This window comes from Apteryx rowi, unplaced genomic scaffold, assembly GCF_003343035.1.
Source record: "Apteryx rowi isolate R43461 unplaced genomic scaffold, aptRow1 scaffold_28, whole genome shotgun sequence".
Lineage (NCBI taxonomy): Eukaryota > Metazoa > Chordata > Aves > Apterygiformes > Apterygidae > Apteryx > Apteryx rowi.
In genome coordinates, this window is record NW_020449196.1 from 3,805,645 (window position 1) to 3,832,397 (window position 26,753).

General features: G+C 36.2%; 1 protein-coding gene across 6 annotated transcripts; it reads right to left on the bottom strand.

The window, feature by feature from the left end:
• Nucleotides 1-25,277, bottom strand: CYLD (CYLD lysine 63 deubiquitinase). Of its 6 annotated transcripts, none has more exons than XR_003253986.1 (17): nucleotides 24,610-25,277; nucleotides 23,374-23,676; nucleotides 22,320-22,425; nucleotides 20,921-21,019; nucleotides 19,668-19,784; nucleotides 17,373-17,752; nucleotides 15,888-16,053; nucleotides 14,925-15,066; nucleotides 14,231-14,353; nucleotides 12,854-12,945; nucleotides 11,712-11,778; nucleotides 8,821-8,953; nucleotides 8,250-8,358; nucleotides 7,016-7,134; nucleotides 6,134-6,350; nucleotides 5,409-5,561; nucleotides 4,389-4,474 (listed from the first exon to the last, which is right to left on the bottom strand). XR_003253986.1 is itself a non-coding variant. In XM_026068741.1 (16 exons), exons 1-16 carry the CDS (start codon nucleotides 25,114-25,116, stop codon nucleotides 4,290-4,292), a joined length of 2,730 nt encoding a protein of 909 aa, XP_025924526.1. In that variant the 5' UTR covers nucleotides 25,117-25,277; the 3' UTR covers nucleotides 1-4,289. The 6 variants fall into 6 exon arrangements, 4 of the variants coding, with proteins under 4 accessions (XP_025924526.1, XP_025924525.1, XP_025924527.1 ...); XR_003253987.1 differs by having other exon boundaries at nucleotides 4,390-4,474; nucleotides 5,347-5,561; XM_026068741.1 differs by lacking the exon at nucleotides 5,409-5,561 and having other exon boundaries at nucleotides 1-4,474; nucleotides 23,509-23,676.
• Between the last annotated feature and the right edge of the window lie 1,476 nt (nucleotides 25,278-26,753).

The window sequence follows — 26,753 nt, forward strand, 5'->3', positions numbered from 1 at the left end:
TTGGTACACAAAACATGGGATGTTTATTTAGCAAAATATCAAGAGTACAGCAAAACATGCTTTGTTACAATGGTAAAAATACACTCAGCCTTCAAGGCTGCCTTTTACACCAACTCAATGCTGAAACCATAAAGTTCTCATTTGCAGCATGTTGTGCCTTAACATTATATTAAACAGGCTTGCATTAGGGACATGGTTACCAAGTTCATCTACTCAGCAGAGTATAAAGTGCACAAGAAAAATAAGTGCATTGAAATGAACCAAACAGTTAAGATTATGAGTAATTCCTGTTACAGACAGTACTTGCTTAAATTGGAAATCTCTCAGCCTATTTAGTAAAACACAGTACTGTTTTCAAGCGCATAGAATCAGTATCACAGATATATAAGAAAGACCTTAACCGGACATAAGTATTTTTTCCTCCAATCATCTCCCACACCAAAAGATGGCAGCATTCTCATGTAGCCTAGACTGTTCTGTACAACAATGTGCAGGGTAGCTCCTTTAATCAATACCCTTTCTCTTTATCCCCTAGGTTCAAAATAAACAGTAAGCACTGCAGTGATTTGTTCAGTTTTCCATCGACTTTGACCCTCCATTTCTACAACTGATTAGTGGAGTGGGGGCTGAGAGTTAAGTATAGGAGTGCAGTTTTCCTCCCTGATTATAAAAGGTGCTTTACATTTTTGCAGGCTGTCAGGAACTGTATTTTCTTTGTTTCCCTACTCATAGGTTAAGGCCATTGTTAGCAAAGTTTAAGAGCTGAACAATGAAGTGATCCTCTAAATGCTATTAATTTATGGTTACATCTACCATTAAAAAAAAAATACCCAAGAACTGAGGAGGAAGGTTCCCAAATGCACTAAACATAGAAGCTGGGTGCTTAGTCACTGGAATCTTTGGGCATTACATTTAAGAGCAGTGGATGCTTTAAAATGCAGGCTGTTTCTTCAAAAATAGCTTATTCAATTCCCCTACAATATGTTCTGAAGTCTAAAGAGTTTATATTACTCTTGTATATAACTTATTTTACAGGTTTCCTGTCACAGTGAAATAGTTTTCTGCCTGTATACTCCTAAGAAAGGAAACCAGAATTAGGGTTAGTTTCCATAGCATTTTGCATACGCTGTCAATCTCTGATCCAATGCAGAAGCACACCATAAAGCAATACTTAGAAGCTTTTTGGATTAAAAGAAAAAAAAAAAGACTCACTTGTCAAAACCAACATTTTTTACCCTATAGAAGACATCTCTGCCTTCTTAATAATAAACTTATCATATAACCATATACTGTTTGCAAAACTATGTACTGTTTTGCAATAATATAAAGTAGTACAAAATGCAGGTAGTATTTTACTGCCTGCATTTCAAAACACAGTATTAGTCAGCAAAAAGTGTGTGCAATAATACATTTAAACTCCCTCATTTTTTTCTGTAAGTTCTCCATGTATRCCACAGCAAGAGTTCAAATATCTTCTTTTCCCTTTTGAATCAAAGGCCAAAAGCTTGGAGGCAAGGAGCCAAACCGCCCATTAACACCTATGCATTATAATTCACTTCTACTAATAGAATATGCATTATGAAAAACTGGGGTCATCAGATATTTGCAGTTGTGAAAAAAGGTGGATTATATTTTGGTACAGGATTATTCATCTGTAAAACTTTAAAATGGTTGCCAAACCCAACTCTCCCCCTCTGGACACAGCAGCTCAAAGACTGTATCCCTCAACTGAGAACAGGCAAGAAGAGGTAAATACACCTATAACTTAAGGTGATGTGTGTGAAACTGGTGAGAGGAGGGTACAAGAGCTGAAGGCAGCCCATACAAAAGTTAATGCATAGAGAAAACTACAAAAACCTAGAGGGAAGAAAGAAAAACTCCAGACATTGAAAGCTGGTCTTGTTTTTACACAGGTTTGTGCTTGTTCATTTTGTAAATCCTTTATGCTTGCTTCCTGGTCATAAGAGGACACTATTTTCAACTACTGTATAGTTGAGAGTCATGATGGGGCTGGAGGGATGAAGGTTTGAACAAGGTAACCCTGTAGGTAATGAGTTAGAAGTTTATTTCATATTTGAATTATTCTTGCCTTTTTTGCAAGGCCCCTTTTGCCTGTTTGCTTTACTTAAAAAGTTCACATGTGATACCCAGAAGCTGTGGCCAGACTTTCTCTTCAATATACAGACAATGGGATGGTTACAACACCATCTGCTCAGGTTACAGAAATGTTCTCTAGCCCACTTTAATGAATACAAGCTGGCCTAGCCAAGATGCACTCTTTACAGATTAGTCTTTTTTGGTTAATTTTCCCTAGGAGATGCTTCCATGGCATCTCTGTCAACAGACCTGAGCATCAGCAGCTTCTGTCCCAGAGCAGGACAGTACATAGCCAAGGAGGAGCCAACGGACAATAACCCCTTCCACTGATACAGACATTTACAGAATCCATCACCTAAAGCCTTTCTGAAATTTTTCAAGAGAGGAGTCAAGAGCTCTAAGTGGTAGTGAAACTAAAGAATCAGAAGTTTTACTGAAGAGCACAGACTATATAAGTGAGGCAAGTGACCATGGAAGCCAGGAGACTATTAGAGGCAAAGCAACARTGATACTTACTTTAAAAAGCTCCTTGCTCTTGAGAATGAAAAATTAAGAGCACACTTCATCCAGCAGCCAGTGGAAGAGACTAGTTCTCTCAGTACAGCTTTGCTGTCTTAGAGCTGACAGGTTTAGTCCTTCAAGTATAATTTTCAAATCCTGCTCTACACTGCCCTGGGGTAAAGCAGTCCCAAAGAAATATGTTAGCTTTTTCAAGAACCACAAAGTAACCAAATTTTCTACAATGCAGGATCAGTTTCCATTGTCTTTAAAACAGCAAATCGAAGTGGGTTTTCCTGTGTTACATTTTATGTCCTTTCCTTCTACAGACTTGATCCCAAAGAGGAAGTTTTCAATACAAAACATCTTAGAGTTGAAAATGTACAGCTCATATATATGCAATTTATAACTTATTTGTACAACCAGATTTTACTGTGTGCACATATATATATGTGTGTGTGTTGCATGTTTGCTAATCAGTGCAGACAGAAGTAGTTAAAAAGCAACTAAAACAGCATTTCATTCCAAACTGGAACCAATAAACTTCCAAGTATAATATTTTACATTGATACAGTTTTGTAGCTTTTCTGGTTAGTTTTTATTAGCTACTTGGTATCCAGTAAAACTCTGAACTACTTTCATTTCTGGTTTCATCTTTCCAGGCAAAGGTTTTGAATATTCATTAGAAATCCCAAAAATTAGGGGAATATGTAATATCTGTGTATTTTTTTTTCCCAGTAGTAGCTTAACATACTGTAAAAAAAGTCGGCTTTGTTTTACTAAGGACTAGAGTCMACTTCAGTAACATTCCCTGAGGCAATCTATATTTTGTTGTTCTGTTCTCGAATCATTTGTATCTATTTGCTGTTCTGTTCCAGTCTGCTTTGTTTCTTTAAAAATAGACAATCAGAAAAAGACATCTGTTAACTTGCATTTCTATGTCTCAGCAATTATGCTTCCCTTCAATACCCTCTTCTCCTCTTTTTCCCCTCCAAAAATCCTAACTTAACAGATACCAAATCTGTGTGCTTGATTTTCACAAGAAAGGAATATCTTTAAATGGATATTAGTTTTTTAAAATGTGAATGTGTGAACTGTAAATAATGTAGGAGTAGACTGCTAACAGAACTAATATGCAATGAACAATTTAAAATGTGTTCTATTAAAGCAGAAGTTATTCTCTCCTCAAGGCAGAGAATCTACGGTGCTAAAAGGATGGAGGATGGGATGGTGGTGGCAGGGCACAGGTGTTGGGGGGGGGGGGGAACAGACCAGAAGAAATTCATCATCCTTGGTCCACAGAAATAAACTGAGCAAGAACACGGTATCTTTACATTCTCAAAGGACTAAGGAGGTTTCTCCTGATACAATTCCACTTCTCATTTTCAAAAAAAGTCTGTATATAATCAATGCACTTAACTTAAAGCTTTAAGTTTTAGTAACTTCATTTAGACTTTGTTTATAAAACAAACACACACAAGCACACTTCCTAGAGTGCAAAATGCTTAAATACTTCAATGACAGAACTCCACATGTAGTTTTTGGAACAGTAATCCTTTTGTTCTCAGAGTCAACTTCTTCCTTGTCGTTGCATCCATTGCCAGCAACGGCTGCATTACAACTAACCAAGGAGTGCAGCAAATGCAACAGCAGAAATCTCTGTACTGTTTCTTCAGTTTTCCGGAGAACATTGTTCATTTGTATAAACTCATGGTTGGACTCTGATACATGCACATATAAGCATCACAAAGTAGTCTTCGTGCACAGCCTTGAATTTTCCTGGAATCCAGTGAATGAAGTTCTTCTAGAGACATCTTTAGGTATTCACCAACTTCTGGACATGGGGTAACTTGTGGAATGTTGAAACCATTCTGACCTCCTTTTATACACAAGAGAAAAAAAAAGAAAAAAAGAGAAGCAGATTAGAATAGCATGTACATATATTTACTCTCTTTATATTGTAATTCAAACATGACAGCATCACCAATTCTTGAAAATGCCTTCTAAGAAATCTGCACCTGTCATTCTGCACTACTGCAGGGTAAATTTGTGAAAACTATTGTTCAAAAACTGCAGTTGCCAGAGTTTCTTGTAGTGTCTAAAAAACTCAAACCAGTTAAGTCTGATATTAAACTTAGCCTTTAATTACTTCATGATGTGTTCTAAATGGCACAAGGACTTCAAAGTATAAGAATTAACATGCCAAGCATAATTATTTGCTTTTCTAATGAAACACCATTTCTCTGAAATATCCAATTGTATAAAAAAAAACATGGAAAGTATTTGGCCTCTTACTCAGAAGGTTTGCTCTGCAAGTTTGCATATACTACTAGCTGAAAAACAGAAAAATTCACCAGAACAAGAACTTTGTTTTTTTGTGAACACTAAAGTACGACTTTGGGAGAGTGACCTGAACGCACACACTACCTCAAAAAACAAAGTTTTTAATAAAGTGACAACTGGTAACAGTTGATGATTATTATAGGCCATGAGCATCTGTACCTGACTTGCAAGACTAAGACAGAATTTGCTCCTGGCTATTTTCCATATAAAAAAAATGAGCAAATTCAAACAGAAGTATGGATATCCATGATACTGTTCCCCAGCATTTATTTTAGCTTATAGTATCTCACCAGCTGGAGAAAGTTTTTTGTGTCACAAATATTTAAGATCAGAAGGAGATGTATCCATTGAGTATCTCATGTGATCTACATTCTTGAAATCAAATAGTTTAATAGGCTTAAGTCATACATATTTCAAGCACTTCAAAACAAAGCTTGATAGCCTTTTGGGTAGAGGCAGATGACGGAGACCTTAATCCTGTGGCAGTTTCATCTTCAGCAGGAGGCAAGATTCTTCTCCACACCCCAAAGAAATCACACCACAACAGAGGGGCTCAAGAATTCTCCATGCAAACAGCTCTTACTATGAGTGACACTTGCATCTATTACTGTTTTTCTCAGGCACTAGAATTGAACATAGTGTCCTTGTTTCAACAGTGTTTAATGCAATAGTATCTAAGAGAACACTTGATTTACTGACAGTCCTATTATTACAGGATAACAGTTTCCCACTGCTAACTCTAGAGAGGTTTAAAGGAGTGGCATTGATTTTGTTCTTTCCTTCTTTTATTCCAAAGACAACAGAGTCATTTAAGCAAAGCTACAGAAATAATATTTGCATGCTATCTGATAATTGTCTACATCCACTTAAGTGTAGACTAAAAGAAGGTTCCTGCAGCTCTGTATTTAAAATAAAATCTCTGCCAAACTTGCAAGGTATAGAAGAATGCACAAGGAGTACTGCTGGAAAACTTCTGCAGTTACTTCTGTACTTACTGAGGCATCTAATCTAGGTGGAATTCAGACCATGCAAATTAGGGGCTCCTATGAAATGGGTCAGATTAGCATCCCTACCTCAAATACTTAAGTGATGTTAACGTCCCCAAATTAGTTAAAAAATAGGCACTAAAGTTTAAAATAGTAATACAGGTAAAACTTTAAAAGAAAATGAATAAGAGAATAAATTAATGATCTACCATCCCGATCTGCCATGCTGTCAAAGAAAAGCCAGGCGGAGTCATCCCTCCCATATTTAACAAAAGCGACATAGTGGCTTGTTTCTATGCAGAGAACAGCGAACAACTCCATCTTCTGGTATGGGATGCAACCATGTCGCCAATCCCAGTCTGGCAGATCTTTAGGAAGTGACAATGGATTGAATTTATGACTCTGTCTCTTGGGATGAAGATGAACCTACAATTGAAGCGATATTTCAGAAGAAAAAAAACAAACACAAGATTATTTGTTTTGGTGGCAGACAAAGCTAAAGAGAATAGTACTGCTGAACTGAAGATTAAYGGCATTAGAGAAGGAACTGCAACAACAGTAGCAAACATTTCTTCTCTTTTTTCCCCCACCAGCGTAGTTCAGTACTGCCCAGAAAAGTCAAATCTAAGGTCAGAAGGGAGGTCAGACTTAATGCAGCAATTTTCTGCTTTGCTCAGACTTCAAAACAAGTCACGACTATGATAGCTTCATGCAATTTACCAAACAGCTCTAAACGTTAAATCATTGTATGTCATAAATTTATTGATTCAAACAAGGTAGCATGTGTGTAAAATGGTGATTTAAAGTAAGCCACACGGAACACATTCCAAGCTGCTTGCTATTACTACTTCTCCACTGTACTCAGTGCTAGATACGGCAGTTGCCATGTCTGTAGTAAGAAATTGTTGATGAATGCATTGCAGGGTCAAGTGGAAATTGTGATTTGTCACTGAAGGCTACATTTTACTTGGCAGAGGCAATTATAGTAGCATTGGTGAGAAAGTCTCGCTACAACTCTTATATCTTCCTTTTGATTATTACAGTATACACCATTTAAGTTAAACCCAAGGAGAATAACAAAGACAACTTACTTGGGTGTTGCAGGTTTTGCAGAACTGCTTGATTTTCCCAGCAGAAATATCAGTATCTTCATAACATTCTCTGCACTCATACATAGCAAGCCCTCCACATATACGGCACTGCCTGGGAGCTGCATTTTTAAACAGGGTATTAGTCTCCAGTTTTGGAGGCTTTTTTTGTTTAAGGAGAGGAGTATGGAAAGCAGTGCAAATTACTACTTTAAATGTAGGAAAAAAATCCTAGATTAAAAAAGCTTAAAACTAGATTGCCCAGCAAAGCAGAAATATACCATCATATGACCTAATTTCTCCCCTGTAATAGAACGTGGAATAAAAAAAATGGTTTAAATAATAATGAGTGAAAAAGAAGACAATAAACATTAAGTTGCATCAACTACATGTAACAACTAAAAATAGGCTTTTCAAATCAAATTAATTCTCTCTTATCATACTGGTATAGCTAAGCTTAGTTTTCAAGTCTGTCAGCATCAGCAAGCAAATAAATAGCATAAACTGGTGAAAAGGCCATGACAGTATTCCACGCCATAGCTTAGATGATGATTATTCTAATTAATTTTAATAGTTTTATTAACTCTTATCTCAAATTTAAAACCAGGTATTTTTTCCTTAGGTAATACAATGAAAGAAATAGAACTAGGCATTAATCGGTTTTGTTCAATGGACAATTACAAGTGCTAGAAATTTAGGTCTGCCAATATAAACAAAGATGACATTTATAGTTGAAAACACTATCACTACATGCTGAAAGTTCAATCCCAATTCTCTTCTATTTTTAATAGTATTTTTTTTAAACTAACAACCAAAAAAAGCTTAGAAACATACAACGGAAACTGATGAAGACTAATGAAATTGAGTCAACACTAAATCCCTGTTAACCAACCTTGGTGATAACCCTTGCCTTTAAGTTACTTATCTCTGTTAAAATTGAGCAAAATGATTCATTAAACAGCCCTATGTCTTGAAATAACAAGTTTTATACAGACAAAAATTAAAGAAAAACAATCAAGCAAATTACATTCTATACATTCTTCTGAATTACAGCTTTTAATTGACATGAGGAAGAGAAAGGGAAGTTTACTGGTTAGAATAATTCCTCCTCAGTTTGAGCCTCTCATTTAGCAGCACTACTAGTTGAATATAAAAAAAAACGCAGCAGTACTTACTTTCACTGTGTAAGTCACTTTCAGTAACTCACTTTCATTATACATTACAATGTTATACTTACTATCTTCAAGTAAATCTGTTATATTTAATTCCAGAGAGGGAAAAATTTTGTTGAACATTTTGAAGTCTTTTCCAAACCGAGGCATCTGAATAATCAGGCAAGAAGGTGCCTACATAAAATGCCAGAATATAATGTAATGAGATGGATAGTCATCTAAAGTTAGAGCTTTACAGGTAATGCTATGACCACCTTCATGCTACTTAGACTTTGTGGCCCACTGACTTTAAAATTAATGAGACAGTAAGCAAAACAAATTTAGATCTTTGAAACTGTAACTAAAACAAACCAGGAAACAAGCATCCACATTGTCAAATGCAATAAAGTCCAGTCATGCTTGAGCTAAATTACTTTTGTCTGTTTAGCCAAAGGATACATGTCATTAAGCCAACCTTAAAATATTTTTATAATATAGGCAACTTGTACCACTGACCTAGTACTTCCATTACCAACATGTCTGCATTCTCTCTTCACACCAACTCCCATTTTCATCCCACTGCCAAATGGATAAAAATCTAGGTATCATCACTTCTGGAATTAAGCTGTAAGATGCAAAGCAACAGCTGCCACCAACCTCTGCAAACTTCAAGTTGCTGTTAATGAAAGACCATTCCAGTAACTGCTGAATTGTTGGGACTCCAACTTTCTCATTTTTGTCCATGAAAATTTGATAGAAGTAACAGTCTTGTACTTTCTGACCTGCTGATCTAAAAACAGATTAAAAATTCAGATTCTGAAAATCTACTGTAACAACTGTATTTTATTGGGAGAATAGTATTATCTACCAGAAAATCTACTATACATCCTCTACATAGATCCTCTACACCCYACATACTATCCTCTCTACTTTGAAATATACTGAGCTTTAAAAACAATATCACCAACAGAAATCCTCAGATGAGGGACAATAAAGCATTTAAGTATGGACTGATTTTAGAAGAGTTTATTTAAAAAACAAGGAAGTATCACAGTATGTTTTAAACACATATGCCTATGCATTTCTGAATTACCAAATCAAAATACTTCCTGAGCATATGCATCAAGAACTCCAACATGCTAAGGCAGCTTTCATTGAAAAGACAAACGAGCTTCAGTAGTAAAACATCAAAAGCAGCAAGAGTAGATCTCCTCAGTGTGTTTACAATATTCCCCAAAAGGAGTTAAAAAAAAAAAAAAGTCACTGTGTTTAATGAAAAACTTTGTTCTAATCAGAGATATTTACACTGTATCCACCTACAGTGGAGGCCTCACATAGATGGCTAGTGTTGCTAGGCTTACTACATAGTTAACAGAACTCTTTGAAAGGATAATCCAGCCCTAACTGTTAAGAAACCTTCCACACCTACATAAACATCAAGAAGATAGCCTAGTATATTAATCGCCCATATCATCCAAACCACTTTACAATAACTAAACTTCCTCATCATTGAATAAATATTAGTTTTATTTGGACAAGGAGAGGGGCACAATTTTTAAGTTATTATTTTAAATTCTGAAGTTAGATGTTGCAGAACAAAGTCAAAATGAAGTACTGATGCTTTCAGAGAGTATTTCTATTATGTGAACATAAGTCTGAGATACCTGGAAAGAAARCTTTAGATGAGTAATTCAGCCCATTCTGGAAGGACAAAGCATAGAAGACTGCTCACACTGAAGGAATAGATTTTTCTATCACAGAGAAAAAGCATATAGGAACAACTGGCCTCCAATGCCAAAAGAAAAAGGTTAGGTAGGATCCATTTCATCACAGTGCCAAAGTTTCCTCCTGATTATGTCATATCATTCCTGGGAGCTTACACTGTCATTAAGTTTACTTTAAATGATAACCTCTTCCCATCTCGCCAAGCATTTAAGACAGCGTTGCTTCTTGCAGCTCTCACTCAGGTTGAGAGGATTCTCAAAGTGTGATGCACAAAGCTATTACTATTAATTTTTAGCCTTCTATCCACACAGCTATTACAGACAAAAAAAGCAGACTTCTGAATTACACTCAAAGAGCTATATACACRCACAGTAGAGCGTGCATCAAAATATACACCAACTTAGGTGCTAAAAGCAGAATGGAGGAACAAAAGCCTTGGAGGCCAAGCTTTGCAAAACAAGGATTAAACGCATCTAGAAGACAGTGCAGAAAGGAACAAGTGAAATAGGAGGTATCTTTTCTTGCTTTTACTTCACTCCTTTTAACTGTGATTTCTGTCTCAGCAGAACCTGTTAACTACCTAAAACTAGAAGTGTATTCTCACATGAAGACAACAGTACCCCAGCTGTTTTCACCAGGAAAAAAAAAAAATCCATTAGCCACAATGGTTTTTCAGCTCATTGCAGTTCACAGAACTGAAGCGATGAAGTAACAACTGCGAGTGTCATGATACGGCAAGTTATTTTCTAAAAAAAATTTCTTATATAGGCTCAATTATATGCTTGAAGTTGTTGGGGTTTTTTGCTTTCATAACATTAACAGTGGCCAAAAATACAGACCTCTGTCTAGGCAGAGATGGGAACAGAGTTCTCAATTCGTGATATGCCTTGATCTCTCACCCCTTCAAGCTTCTTTAAAATTTCCCTGCAGAAATACCACAGAAGATAGCCACAGCAGGCCTAAATTACATCTACATAGTGGACTACGGTACTGTGTAGAGACGCTAGCTAGTTCTGAGTGCTGCTTTTGGTGTCCAAGTTCCCATCTCTCTGTGCAGCACAACAGTTCGTGAACACTTCGCACACACTACACCAACATATAATTAATACAATTCCTATCATGACAAAAGGACCAAAAAACTATTGGGAAATCACTCGCAACATTGCTGCTGTCATTTAATATGTCAGGAACATGGGCAGAGCAGGTGCCAGCAAGCAGAAAGACAGCAGTGAGCAATCCCCACCTCTGTTACAGCTCCGTTACAGGAGTTTAAGGGGTTGAACCTTTTTAGCATCAGAACAAAGGCATATATAAATGCCAGTATCTCTTATTTTCAAGAAAGTAAGGAAAAAAAGCTTGATTAAGGCAAACCATTCAAATATTTTCTTAAGCCTTGAGGAAATATAAGTTGGGAGTCCATGACTTAAACACTGTTTCAGCAATCTCTGCAGTTTGCCCCAAAATAAATAGCTATAAACTGTAGGCCACAATAAAAAGTGCTCTAGGGCCCTCTTACACTAGGCTTTCTCCAGCATAGCAAACAGGGAAGAACTAAGGCTCTCAGGTGGGCAGCGATCTTCGTCCAGTCCTCATGACCATTTTCATGAGCTTTCACAACAGACGGCTAACAGGGCAAAACCACCAACAGCAAGCAAAATTATCAGGTTTGTTGATATAACTTTACTACATCAAATCTTATTAGCAATGTGAATCACAAGTCTAAGGTGCTTTAAGGGCTATCTCAACATGGAAGGCAGCAGCCCCTCCCTCCCCATCAGCCTCTAATTCACTTATAAGAGTTCAAGAAGAACAAAAAAATTCACCTTATTTTCAACAGGGGCTCAACTCTTAGAATATGGTGAAATAAAATATTCAAAAATTCTTCTGGATCTGGGAAAAAATAAAGTCTTGTTAGCATGTAAAAACAGCCTTCAATACTGATTAAAAATGAGAATTTTTTATTTTAATGACAAGTTTTATGTTAACAGGAAAAATAAACAATTTATCTTTACAGCTTCAGTAGCACTGTAAGGTTATGACAAGCTATGAATGCTTTCATGACACAAACCTCCATTTAGTCTTTTAGTGACAAATAGCCCTAATAAAAGATATAGGCTTAACTGGGTAACAAGGCTTGCCAGTAAAGGTTAAAGAGATGTTCTGTATTTCAGAGGAATCACTTGGCACCACAGAATTTTTCCAGAAGAAAGAGCACTCAAAATAAAACAGTAAAATTGCAGAGGAGACATAAGGAGTAGTGACAGAAGCACTTACAGGAAAATATGCTGTATTACAAAATTCATCTATACTAGAGACTGAGCTCTCTGGTCAAGAATGTAGAAAAACACTAGCTTTCCAGAGGTCTATTCTCCCCCAAAACCAAAAGTTTTCTGGCATATTTCTCTCTCTGTCACTAACTGCAATAAATATTGGTTTCTAGCATTTAGCATTTACAAAGAACCTAGTGTTCTCCCAAGCAAAAAAGAAACAGCTACATAATACAATGATAATTAATCATATGCAGCAGAAGATCAAAAGGTTGGGATTTAGTTACTTATTTCTTAAACTACACAGACATTGTGATGATGAAACGTGGTGGTGGAAAGTTCATTCCTCAGAGAAAGTGACATTCTGAAAGAGGACAAAGTCCCCAACTTTATCAGAGTCTTCATTTCTGAAGAGAAGCCTTAGATCTCCCCTACATACTAGAAGGGAGTTTCTCTTTTCAGAGACAGTGAAAGGCTGTCACTGCAGAAACTGTTAGGCTAGGGTTCCTCACACACCTAAAGTAGTAGAAAAGAGCTTTTTACTACCCAGTGTTCACTCAGGTCTCTGGCAGGGAGATTATTGTTACAAAGAAAAATTTGTATGTTTTGTATTGGAATAATATAGCAAGGTTTCTTCTTTAAGTTCCTTCTTAGTACAATTCTTACAAATCTCAAAGAAAGGAAAACCTCCCAGTTACCTTTTTCTTCTGAAGTGAATCCTGATGCAGCCTCAACTTTTTCAAGTATTTTCCTCAGTTTCATTATTTTTGTAGCACAGACATATCCATATCTAAAATAAATGGTTTAATAAGCTATTAACTAGTTTCTAATGAAGTCAGAAGAGAAGGGGGGAAAAAAATTTTAATCAAATGTTGAAACAGGCTTTCAGATCCTTCTTTAACTGTGAACAGTAGCTATGTATTGACTCCTTGTATTCAACCTGACTCATGGTTTTTCTAAGTGCACCACAAATTAAGTGTAGTGCTCAGTGTTCTTGCAAAAATTTCAAGAGCTTTTTTTAAAACATTAAGTTACCAGAAGGACAACTATTTTCTGATTAGTCAGCTACACAATTACTCATTTTTGCGTTGTTTTCACACAAACATGCACTGCTTAATTTATCATTTTCAGAATGACACATATTATAATGCAGAAGTCATTAAAAAAGTCAGCATCTGAGAAAGAGATACAGAACTGTATTGCTGACCTGAGAAGCTGAGGCTTTAGCATTCAATCTTTTCCTCTAAAACTTTACAGAAAGGGCAGAGGAAGTTTTAAACATGGCAGAAAGGTAGGAAAAGTAAGACTTTGTCCTCTCAGCCACTTGAGATTTCTGCTACTCAGTGTGTATCCTGTTATCTGTATCACAGAAACTTGGAACACAGCAGGCAACGCACATACATCCTTATGAAAGGTTCAGAAACCAGTATTTATTCCAAGAATCAGAAGAGAAACTTGATAATAAACTGTTCATTGACAGCCTACAATTCCAGAACTACAACTGTTAACTGCAGGTTTAAAAAAAATAAGCTGAAGACAAATAACATAATACATATTTTTGCTGTATTTCCTTTGTTCACTGTGCCAAAAAAATAAAACTCAAGTTTAATAAAAATGTTTTTGCCACTTGCATTCCATATGCAAAAATTAGTGAAAGTTTTCTTTAAATTCTCCTCCAAATCTAACAAACTGCACAACTCCACATAAGATAACCCAAACACTTTTCTTGTCAAGAACACTGAAAGCATGCTCCTTCACAACATTCATATTTACATCACAACTTGTATTTATCAATGCTTTTGTACTCATACCTACAAAGATTTTACAATAGCTTCATGCTGATTCCATCACAAATAACAAACGCTAATAAAAATATTTAAACATTAAAAATGAATAATTACTTCCAATTACATCAATTAAGTTTACCATTAAGAACAAGTAAAAATACTCCAAAAAATTAACAGTCAAGCAGCAGCAGCTAGGGAAATTCAGATTTATGACAAGAATGCATACCCAGCAGAATTTATCATAAAATTTATATTAGACCAGAGACTAGCTTTTTGTCTTTCACTCACATTCTAAGAGGATTCACAATCTCCGTCCGCAACAGCTCCTGAGTCTCACTATAATACTCTACATCATTCTTTTCTTTAGGTCTGAGTAACACTGTGTCTAGAACAGAGCTAAAAGAAAACAGGCTGCAAAGAAAAAAGGAAAGAAAGGTTATTTTGATTCTGGAAGACAGAACCATTCAGATGCCTGAGCAGTGTAAGACAAGCCAACTAAAGCCACAGGAAGAACCAAAGAACTGAACAAGCTCAAAAGGAGATAATTACAGACAGAGGACAACACAGCTGTATGAAATAGCAAAGATTCACTAACTCAGTATCCTTTCTCCAACAGCAGACAAAAGCAAACGTCCAGGCAAGACTAAGAACAAGTATAAGAGATACTTCTCCCCCGGCACTCTCATCCTTCAACCATTTGCAGCTCAGGGACACCCTCAGTCAAAAAGCACATAGATACATAAGGCCAGTACAGTTTGGACACTGGAAAGATTGATTAGCACTTCATGTTAAGCAGCACATACCATGGGACTCATTGAAATTAAAAAAGCATAGTTACGTACCAAAGATTACAATGCTTGACTTCATAAGATGCACAGTAATAAAGACAGTCATTACAACTAAAGATTGTGTGTTCTGCATTTCTAGCATACCTCCCTCTCACCCACACCTTGGGATGCTACTACACAAATAATGAACTTACCAGAATAACGTGGAGTCTAAGTAACAGGAGTTGTAGTGACCCTGGATACCCTTCTTCTTTCCAATCATTGTCTCTAAACCTTCTTTTTCCATTTTTGGAGGAGTGTTTTCTTCTACCACTTCACTTAAGTATCCTCCAAAGGCTGAAATTTTTTTTTCAAAAGACACTTTAAAGCCTCAAACTTTATCCTCTTTAAGATTTTCCTATTAGCGTTTTATGGCTAAGTGTTGTCTTAGTGTAAAGCATTCCCTTCCTGGACTAGGATAGCATTTATTGCAACTGAGACTCACTCTCTTTTAAAAAAAAAAAAAAAAAGGCCTTAAATTCCACTGACAAGGCACATAACAGTACTTTTGAAAGTCTGCAGCACTGAAGTAAGTTTTATCCAGAAGGAATGAAGTTCTCCCATTTTAAGTGCTCTGTTTAGACCACCTTACAAGTACGGAGAAACTTCTTTCTTTGCTGTTGACAAAGCAGCATGACAAGATCCCCAAAATCTAAAACATTTCAAATTGGAAACAATTCAAGTTTTCCATCACTAACCTCCACCACAAATATACACTTTTCTATTTTAATATTTAGAAAAAAGATCATCTGATATTATAGAAAAATAACTGCCTTTGTCTCTGAAACTGCAATCACATAATGCTGGAGTTGCAGTAGCATTTTTGGCAAAATTGCTTTACCCCTTCTAAAGTAAAAGATGCAGAGCATAAGAAACCCTTTAATTTTATGAAATTTAAACATATGAACATTTTCTTGTTTTAAAATATAAATAAGTAATTCAGAGAAGTGTTATGTTCTATACAGACTGATCTACTCATTAATCTCATTTAAGCAATACCTGTACAGATTTCCAAGTGTTCAATATCATTAAGTACATACGGCAGGAAAAATTGAAACTAAAACCCATGTCAGTTCCCACCTGATAAATAAATAAGTAAATAAGAACAAACTCAATACCTAGAGAGTTGCAGCGTTCAATCTGGTTAGAAACTGGCTGCAGTGAGGCAAACCTGGAATCTGGCCTGCAGCTTTTGAGTTTAACAAAAAGAGCTTTCTTTGGAGCACAAGTGAAGTATCGAGTTCCTTTAAATGTTCCATCTGTACAACCTGCACATTCATCTTCCTGAAAATGAAAGTGAGAATTCGTTATTTTTCTTCTTTCTAGAACTCTATAATGAGATGTTTTATAAAGTAGCTACCCATAAGTCATCCCTCAGTTATTCTGAAGTTTGATATACAGTGTTCCTGCAATTTACTATACAAGGCTTCAGCTGAGGTGTTCTTTAATTTGATTTATGAGAACATTGAGACACTTCACATGTATTTTTTCCTCCATACAAAATAAAGAACACTTAAATTTTTGCATAAGAGGAAACTTGTAGGGGGTGGGAGAGGAGAGTGAGAATTAAACCTAGTCAATTTGAAGAATCTAACTAAGTTCGCCAGTTTCTCCAGATTCCCTCTATAGTTAGAGAGGGCATGCACAACCAGACGTCTTTTAGGGCTAAATTAAAATCATTACGCTTTGGGCAGAGTGAATATTGCCAGCATAATTTAGTCTGCACAGAAACACTGCCTGCTTCAAAACACACAAAGCGTACACCAAGGAAAGACAACGCAACTTAAGTCTGAAAAATAAATTATTTAAGTATCTGTGATAGCAGCATTTAAGGTATATTATCTGCTTAATAACAATTATGAGATTTTAAAACAGAAATGCAATACAGGTAAGTTCAAGGCCCAAATGTAACATATACCATCCATAAATACCATCTCAGAATGCCTGTGTCAAACTATAGCTTGAGCTTCATCTTAAAAAAACAAAACAAAAAAACACCACACACACACACGAGTATCAGGATTCTTTGTATCAACTGAAATCCCAGTCATATCTCATTATTTTGCTAAAGATGTTTGTTCTTTTACGTACAATCCTACATAGCTTCATCTGAAATTTTACTGAAAGTTACCCCAAAATAAAAAGAACTCTATATCCCTAATTGCATACAAAGAAAATTAATATAATTGATAGCCAGTCACAACTAGGGAAGGAGTCACCATAAAGTAAATTTCAGTACATAATAGCAATTCATATTTGTAGCAACTGCGAACTTACAAGCTGCCTGTAAAAACACAAAAACACATGTCTGTCAGTACCAAGACTACTACCAACGATTACTGAGATCACTGTCACCACGCTGATAGTCTGTATGGTGCGATGTTCAATCACTTTCTGACACAAACCCATCTTAGAATAAGGCCTGATGCAGCCACAAAATTTAAAGCTCATTTAAAGTTTTACCTAGGTTATAAGCAGATCATAGGACAACCTGTTTAGAAAAACTCCCCCAGACTTTTGCAGGGTATACAGACCCAATTCTCAGCTATAAAACTAATGATACAGGTAATTAATAAAACTATGATTTTCCAGATTATATTTACCAATTCCAGTCCAGCTAATACTTCGTTTACGCCAGGGGGCTGGCCAATCCAGCGGATTACTCCATAGAAAGGAGGATTTTCTTTAACCTCAGCCAGGGAACCTGCTTCAAGACCATGCGAGTTACTGATAGGACCTGCTGTTGATGGACTCTCCTGGTTAGCTGTAGTATTTACATCACCAATGACTGACTGAACAGATAAAGAGAGAGGACTGTGTCCAATAGTACCATTAGTACTCGAGGTTTTTGTCAAGCTAAAAGGGAGGGAGTGAAATCTGTTTTCTGTAGACACAGAGTTTGTTAACGGTGGCTGCAGAGGTGGTGAGGAATGCCCAAATCCCGGAGAAGAATCAGTGAGTGATTTTGCAGGGTCTTCAGCAACTGTTAAGAAACAAACAAGATGTTAACTAAATTTTTTTTCCCCTCTAGCAAAGAGGATACTCAGCTGTCAAACAGTAAATGTATCTGCAACTACAAGCTAGATCAAATGTAATGGGTGTCCTGGCTAGGACCTAGTAACAGTGGGGAACATAAATGAAGATGCTTGCACAGGGCAACACTGGAGACACAGACCACCTGGCTGAGGCAACACCACTGTAGCCCCGTCACTTTCACTACAACTGATGGAAGCAAACAGAACAGAGAAAGGAGCACAGCTGGACGTGGCCAGCATGCTGGGAGACCCACTAGGCATGAGATTTCCCCCAAGAAGTATCTTCTGTTCCCTCCAGTGGAACAGGGAAACTCTGACCCACCCACCTTCGAGACAGTTCCTGTTTTTAAGCTCAGTCAAAATCACAGATCTAAGTGAAGATGCGAGCACCTCCTGCTGAACAGTTATCCTGAGGAAGCATAATTCTACTAGCTGTTGCTTGGGAAACCAAGAAGCAAAGAGAATGGTTTTTCTAATGCAAGTTGAGATGCTAGCCAGAAACTATGGGAAGGTTTAGATCAAAAACAGATTTTTCTTTTTTCTTTAACCCCATGCCAGAATTTGTGTTTGAACACAAGCTAATAACCCCCAAAGATTATTACTGTAATGGGCAAAACTAGTGAAAAGTCAGTTGTCAGTGTSATTTGAGAAAGGACTTGGCTCACAGCTTGTATAGAGATGAGTAATTGCTTGCAGACTTGAGATGAAATTGGAAGAGTGCTTATTCCCCTGGCTGTATCACAGGATACTTTGGTTCTAGCACAAGGAATCTGTCAGTACCCATAGAGAATAAAGGATTTAAATAAGTCATGACTAATATAGTGCTTGATAAATGAGATCACAATTAGATGTACTAGCACAAATGTTTTTATCTTCTCATCTCTCTAGATGGTCTATAATAAACAACTGGTATTTACGGAGCAAGTAGCCTCTACTTCATTACCTTCTCTCCCCATACTGCTTTATAAATTGAAGTTAGTATCTAAAAATTAAAAAAAAACCCTCTTCACTTTCACATTCCTTTCTAGAAAGGATACTTTCCTTGTTCATTTTAAATATTATTATAATAAACTAATTTTTAACTGAGTTCCAAGCTTAACATTTTTTTAGGCAACCAGACCAATTTTAACCCATTTTCTTTTATGGCTCCTGGAATTCAGGGGCTACTACCACTATGTTTCCATAGTAAATTAATACTATTACAATTTAGTATTTGCTCCCCTCAGTCACAGAGCCAACTAGCCACACTTTGGAAAAGTTAACCAGCAGAAAGAAACACTGCATTGGATCTGGAAGCAAATCAAGGTTTACTGATGCTTTGGGTACATGTACCTGTGCTTCCACATAAGAATTCAGTTATTCAAAGTTATTTTACAGAAATAACTTTAAAAAAAGCAATTGAAAAACCCAATGTATACATGTATGATTAGTCTCATTTTTCTTCCCTCCAGACTGATTAGCTGGCATGGCAGAATATTAAAATTCCCTTAGATCTGTAACATTAACTACAAGACAGTCAAAATAAAAATCTCACTATACACTTGGAAGGAAGACTTATATTCCTTGTAGCTAAGTAGTGTGCTTTAGCTTTTATTTTGCTTGCAAGACATATGCATCCCACAGAGCTACGTATATGTTTCCAAGAATGTAGTCTACTACATGCAGGATAAAACCAACAGGTCTGTCAATTAAGACAGAGTATGTTTTCATGGGGTTCCATGATACAGTATGCCTTCTGCTAAGAAGCTACATTCCAACTGTTTTTAATTTAAACTATTTGTTTTATTTAAAGAACATAAATACTGACTAACATTTTTTGAAATAAAGCGCATGCCTACATAAAAGACTATCATCTCTTATTACCTTCATCAATGTACCATGGAGGTTTTGTTTTCATCTGAGGTTGAGAATCAACTGATGAACCATTTAATGTGTAGAAGACTTCAGATCTGTTTCTATTCCCAGGTTCAGAGGTAGATCCTAGAAAACAAAGCATGTTTTACTGAAGATATACATCTCCATTTATAAAAGGCTAGTGAGAGTCATATTTCATAAAATAAATTTGTTAATGCACTTTGAATCAGACAGAACTGCCTTTCCACAAGACAGCAAGCTTTACATCAAAGCTAACATTTAGTTCTAAGCTTGCAACAAGGTAGCAGTTTATCCTAAAACTAATTAATTCTCCAAGCTGATATTTCAGGCCAGAAATCTGAAAAACAAGGCAGAAAATACCCTTTGAGTGTTAAATTCTTCTTTATTAGTATAAATTATGGACATAAAGCAGTTTGAAATACAGTTGACAGTAAACAACTTTTTAACTTTGTTTTTAAGACAAAACGTTTCAGAGTAATCAAACTACAGACCCAAATCCACACAGCTATGTGTGCCAAGGTGTAACCACAGTTACTTCAGCAAAGACCACCTCTGTCAACAATCAATGCCAGAATGAAACAAAGGTTTACAGAATATTACTGTCATTAGTATTCTATAACCCAAAATAGCCACTAGTAAAAGGAGAACACACCAAACTTTGATTTTTTTTTTTTAAATATTATTTCCCTTCTGGTTCCGCCCCGTCTCTCCCCCCCTTTGGAGCATTTTGATCAGAGCTAGCCAAAAACAGGGTCGCCAGAAGTTTCTATTTTGGGAAATTCAATTTTGGTTTTGAATCAGAGCAAGATTAACAATTTCATTATTAAGTACATCTGCTCCAGGGCTAAAAACTTGGAAGTTTCTAGTGCTGCAGAGAGAAGACCAGCACCCCACACTTTCAGAGATGCAGAATGCAGCCCTGAACTGGATATACTAGACAACCAGGTATTATGTCCTTGAATTTTCACTAAGCTTCAAACTGGTTTTCATGAACATGAAGATATTTTGAGTAGTCTTGACTTCTGCTTGTACTTTAACAGAATGTGAAAACTGCCCACCAGGTTCGTAATGAAAAAAGGAAGTGCCTGCTAATATTCTGTGCTTGCACTACCTCACAGAGAAATTTAACTTGATATGTTACAGAAGGAATAAAGTGATAGAAAATACAAGGCCACATTTTTCTTCAAACAACAGAAATCTGTAATCTGACATGTCTAAAGAAAATTACTTCTCATACGTACCTGTAGCTTTTGGCTTACTATGATTGAACAAGCTTTTATCACCACCACCTCTTGAGGTATAGGCAAGCTTGGGAGGTCTCCTGTCCTGTGACACAGTTTCTACAATGTGATATATGAATAACGTATTAGGTTTTTTTTTCTCTGCTTTACTATATCAGAGAAATTTTACTTGAAATTTAACTGAATCTGGTGTGGCAAGTTTCAAAACTGGGTGGGGCAAAACCCTACCTGGTACGTAACCAACATTTTCTGTCTCTAAGTAGGAAATGCTTCTATCACATCAGCAACTACTTTACTTTGAAGTCTACCTATATTTCTTGAAATGAACAAACTAAATAGACTATAGGTTTTTCGATGTATGTTCATGCTTCCAATCCTGGAAACAAAAGCATGAAGTTCTGAAAATTTTTTTCCAACCAACACAATTACAGCAAATGCTCTTTTCCCCAATACTGGAGGAGCCCCATGAATTCTCCAGAGAAAAGAGAACCCAAAAATATGCATCTCAACTAAAACAAACTGAGAGAGACACAAAATGGCAATTACGGAAGCACTGAGCATATGTAACATTTCACACCGCATCCTTCTCAGTCTGAATGCATTCAGAAAGAAAAGTTGGCCAGACTGAAGAGAGACAGGGCAATGATTCCAGATTACACACGCTACGAAGCTGCACTCAGCATTAGCCCGTGATTCCAGATAGAGCCCAAACAAAAATGTTTACATGAATTCTTTTTTCTTCAAAAAAAAAAAAAAAAATCGCAGAATTACATATTTTATAGCCACCTAAGGACTTTGTTTGGGTCAAATAACCTAAACAGACCTTTATAGCCATGCCCTTCTTGAAGCACTATCGTGTAACAGAGAAAGAAGAACTGCGGTGGTTACGAGTTAACGCAACTCAGTGAATATTTCTGACTAGAGAATTTGTGCACAGTCTTGCTACAGATTTCTCAGAAACGGTTTTCAAGTGTTCACTCTTTCAAATGCGTAGTATCACTAAGCTGCATAGAATGCATAAATAATATTATCAAAATGTTTACATCTCAGCCACAGAAAGGACAGGTTTCCAATCCAAGATATGTAAATTCCTTGAATAAATGGAACAACATTCAAGAGTAAGATTCCTGCTAGACACTCACATATTCAGGCACACTGGTATTCTGAATACTATATGATATGCCATTAATACTGTTCTATATTAAATCCTTTCCCCTAGTATGACTGTGACCAAGAGAAAGAGGAAACTGAGGAGAAATATCAAAAACACAGAAGGTGAAACTAATTCAAGGTATTTAAGGTATTATAATCCCACAATATTCTTTTAGTCATGTAACTATGCCTAGGTTGAGATGTTCATTATCAAAGCATGCTTTCTGATCAAGAAAGCAGAGAATACCTGGTATAACATCATTAATATGCAAAAGGAGTGTACTTTCAACACTCGCAAAACTGCACAGCTGTATTCCATTATATCTTCCATCCCAGTTTCCAATAGGATTATCCTAAAAATAAATAAAAGAAATCTTACATGCTTCCCAAGAAAAGATTTGCCTCTTACAGAATGCACATATACAACTTCAGGAACATGTTTGACTATTTATGGTAAGAAATAGGAAATGAAAGGTTTAACAGTGACTACTTTTTCCTGTAACAAACTTTGTATTTAGAACAGTCAAACATTACAGTCCTTTAAAAAATGCAAAAATATAAACTTTTTTTTAAAAAAATCCTACTTTAACAAGCATTCCTCTAATAAAATACATCATTTATATGCAAGTTTGAACAGTTCCAGTGTGTTATCTAACTACTACTACAAACAAGAAAATGAAAGCATCTAATCTACAAAAAAGCAAAAAACAAAAAAACAAAAATAACAACCTACACACCTTCAACTACCAAGAATTTGGAAGCAGTTCATTTCAAAAATTCCCAGGATGCTAGAAATTATTTTAAATAACATGTAAATTTCACATTTTCTAGAAAGATCAGATATCATTCTTAAAAACTCAGTATCTTTACAATAGAACGAAGTCATATGAACCAAACAGTTACATGAGGAAAAAAGCTAAAAGCAAATATAAACAAAGAAAAAGGATTCCAGCATTCCAGCCTTAAAAAAAAAAATAAAGTAAGATAAAGCCAGTCTCACAAGACAAACATTCAACTCTATTAGTTGAAGACTGATATCTAACATCGCAAGTAGCTCAGTGGAGGCTCCTCAGAGTAACCAGAGTATTTTTCCTAAGCTTGTTCAGCATCAAATAGGATACTATTTGCCTGAGGTCAAAAACAATTACCATGGAGCATTTTTGAACACAAGCGTTTATTTCCCATTTTTATGTCAGCCTCCACTGAAGTAGCTTGTGAATAATGTCTCTTCTTCTATATTGCATGTAATTTACTAGCTAACACACATGCAAAAAATTATTAAAGTCAGATTATTTTCTTACCATGTCCACTCCAACAACGTATCCTAAACTTTCGTTTCCTGGTAAGACATCACAGAATATAACTGTCCCATACTCTATACTCTCTCCTATCTTCAGAGAAACCCTGGAGTTGATCTCCAGAGGAGGAAGTTCTACCTGCATTGTGTCAACTGGAGCTGCATAATCACTTTCCAGTTCATTGTCATCATCTTCCACCAGCTCCAGTTTGTCCAAAGCAACAAAAACCCCACAATCCTCATCACATCTGAAAAGCTGCTTGCCTTGGTACTGTCCATCAGTAAAGCCTTGGCCACGACCTTCTTCCTAAGTGTCAGAGGGAGAAGAAAAAAAACCCAAATGGTGTATTTTGTGCAAAAGCAGGCTGGTATAAAAAACAGTAGTATAATCCTTTGTTTTGGAGAAATCACAGTAAGAATTTGCCTGACAAACTATCATCAGAGAATAAGTCAGAATTTGTGGCAAAAATACAGACTGTCCATCTTGGGTGAACAAATGGTAAGATACCATTAGATCAGAGAGCAACTATAGGCAGAAGGCTTTGCCCATCCCCACTTGGAGAAGCATGCTTTCTTTAGCTGCAAGTCTTGCTTCCATCATCTAATTATTACCAGATCAAGGCAAAACTACTTCGTACTAGACATGACTCCTAAGCGTGCAAAAATCCCACTGAGATGCCAAATAAAGGAAAGAGATTTTCAGAAGTGCTCAGGCCTGATAGTCCCTAAGGTTCTTAGTGGGAACTGCTGAAAATTTGCAAAAAGTTTAAAGAGGACTTTGAAAAATATACTCCTAAYGCAAGAGTGACTAGAACACTGGCTAGAAGCCTGTATGCTAGAACAGACCAGACAATAACCTTCACAGAAACACCTCACTGGGAGCACACAACAGCTCCATTCTCTAATCTTAACTAGTTGTCATCTGACCTCCAGGGCACTACAAAAAGCAGCAACCCTAAAATCTAAACCTACATTTACAGATCGTATCCTGTACATGCATTGTTGCCACATGTGGGGAGAACCAAAATACTCAACCCCTTCGCATAAGAGATCTGAGAGTCAGTACTTGTCATGCTCAAAGGGATTTAGTAAAAGAGAATATCTGTGAAAAGAATAAAGATTACACAGTTTTAAGGTGTGTCAATGCTTCTATAACTTATTATTACTATCTATCTAAATAAAACTCTTTTAGTTTATCTTATAAAATATATATCATATTCCCCACGAGCAAGAAACTTACCAGCAGCTCTACTCCAAAGTATATCCCTGTTAGGGACCTTTCTTGCAACAAGGGTCCTCTGAAGCGAACAACTCCAGGAAATTTATCATCTCCTGATCTCAGCTGTACTCTAACAGTTGAGCCAATATCTATTTGGACACCTTTAGTTAACCTGGTTTTGCTTTTAAACAGGCTGTATCTTTCCTCACAGTTAGTAATGGCCAAAAGCAACTCAGCTAATTTTTCATTTATTTCTATAACATCCTTCTCATCCACAAACAGGATTGCATGAGGTTGTTCCAGAATCTTTAATCCAATCTGTAATTTCTTGCCTTTACAAGGAATATTTCTGGAGTGCCCCACAGAAGAACGGTCTTGAAAAAACTGCCCTATGCTACCTTTTGGCACTTTCAAGAGCTTTTGAGTCTGCTTGTCTATGACACTGCATTCTTGGAGAAGCAAGTAAAAGATCCGCTCTTCCCAATAGGATGAACTTGCTTTTTCTTGACTCCATAAGCCCGAATTCATTGTGATTAAAAATTCCAAAAAGAAGGAGGCCAGAAAAAAAAAAAAAAAAAGCAGCTGTTGATCTATTTGCACTGAATTTTAAAAAATTCTACTGGAGGGTCCAATCTTTGTTTAATGATTCAGTATTCATTTTGAAAAGAACCAAATCCAGAGCAGAAAGCCTAGGAAAAACAAAAATAAAGTTAATATTAAGTTGGGGGAACTACAGTTAGACCTAAGCAGAACAACAGAAAATCACTTAAACCTATGACCAGCACCACTCATATACAATAAAAATACTTCAGTGAGATTTGAGACAGCGAATACAGTGTCATAACAGCCAAAGTTCTGTGGATCATGCACTCACCCACTCCTACTTATTATTGCTGTATTTTTTTTTAATTTTCCATTTCTAGTTCCTTGAAGCAAGGGGCTATGGAAAAAACTGTAATGAACTGTAATGAAATAGAGCAACCATATATAAGTGAAAAGGAAAGAAAACTTAATTTCAGAGGAACAGAAAAAACATTCCCCTTGAGTTTACAAACAGTATTTTATGGAAGCTTCCCGCTCTGAAGATCTTTTCCCATCTTTAATGACTATCCATTTCTGCCAAAGTGTACTGCATCTCTCATCCTAGGCATAACATTTTAGTGTACTAAAGTAGAAAACTGTGTCAATGTAATAGAGGATCAGAAAATGCAAAGTTAGGAATTTGAAATAGTCTTTTCTTCAAATAACAGAAATAGGTTATTCCAGTTAGCAATAAACAAAGTATGAAAAAAAAAAAAGCATCTGCACTGCAACATCCAATTCTGAAAACAAGTCTGGAAGCTTTCCTTTTTACTATTTTAGAATGACAATTCACTTCAACAAAGTAGGAAATATATCAACTTCAGTTATATAAATACTCTGGAAGAAATTATCTTAGTAAACTATCATCCTAAGAATTACAGGTCACAATCAATAAGCTAAACAAGAAGAAGTTGAAAATATTTCATTGCAGATGGTAGTAGCACATAGTATGCAAGAGGGGAAAAAAAATACCTTCCAGTTTATAGCATACTGGATATATGAAGAAAAATCTGCAGTACTTTAACAGGGTTTGTTCATTTTTCCTTAGAGAAGTTGGGAAAGGGTACCACACAAACTAAGAATATATTCTCAGCTAAGTTGTCCTRTTATTAATTTGTATTCAGTTAAAGAAAGAGAATTTCAGTGATTATTGATAGTTTTACCCTCAGTACATAAAAAGCAAATACTGTCTTTCTGCCTCTTCTTGTCAACCTCTTCCCCCAAATCTTTTCTCTGACAGCATTCAGTCAAAWACTGCAAATCTTTTGCTAGTCTTCCTACTCAGTTTGCTCCAACCTTCAGAAGCTATCGGGAAGTAAAGGAAGTCAGTTGTATTGTAATTATTTTCATCTCCTGTTTAAAAGAGTATTTAACAAAACTGTTTCCCCAAAGAAAAGTAGTAACAGCTTTAGAGGATTTAGAGTTTAAGAAAAGTTAAATTCTTCAACCACTAGGAATTCAAATATTTCTATGCTGAAATGCTAAGCCTCCTACTGACACTCTTGTACAATGTAACCATTCAAATCCTGAATATGCATGCGTTTCATCTTCACAGATGTTACACATGGGTGTCAGCATCATCA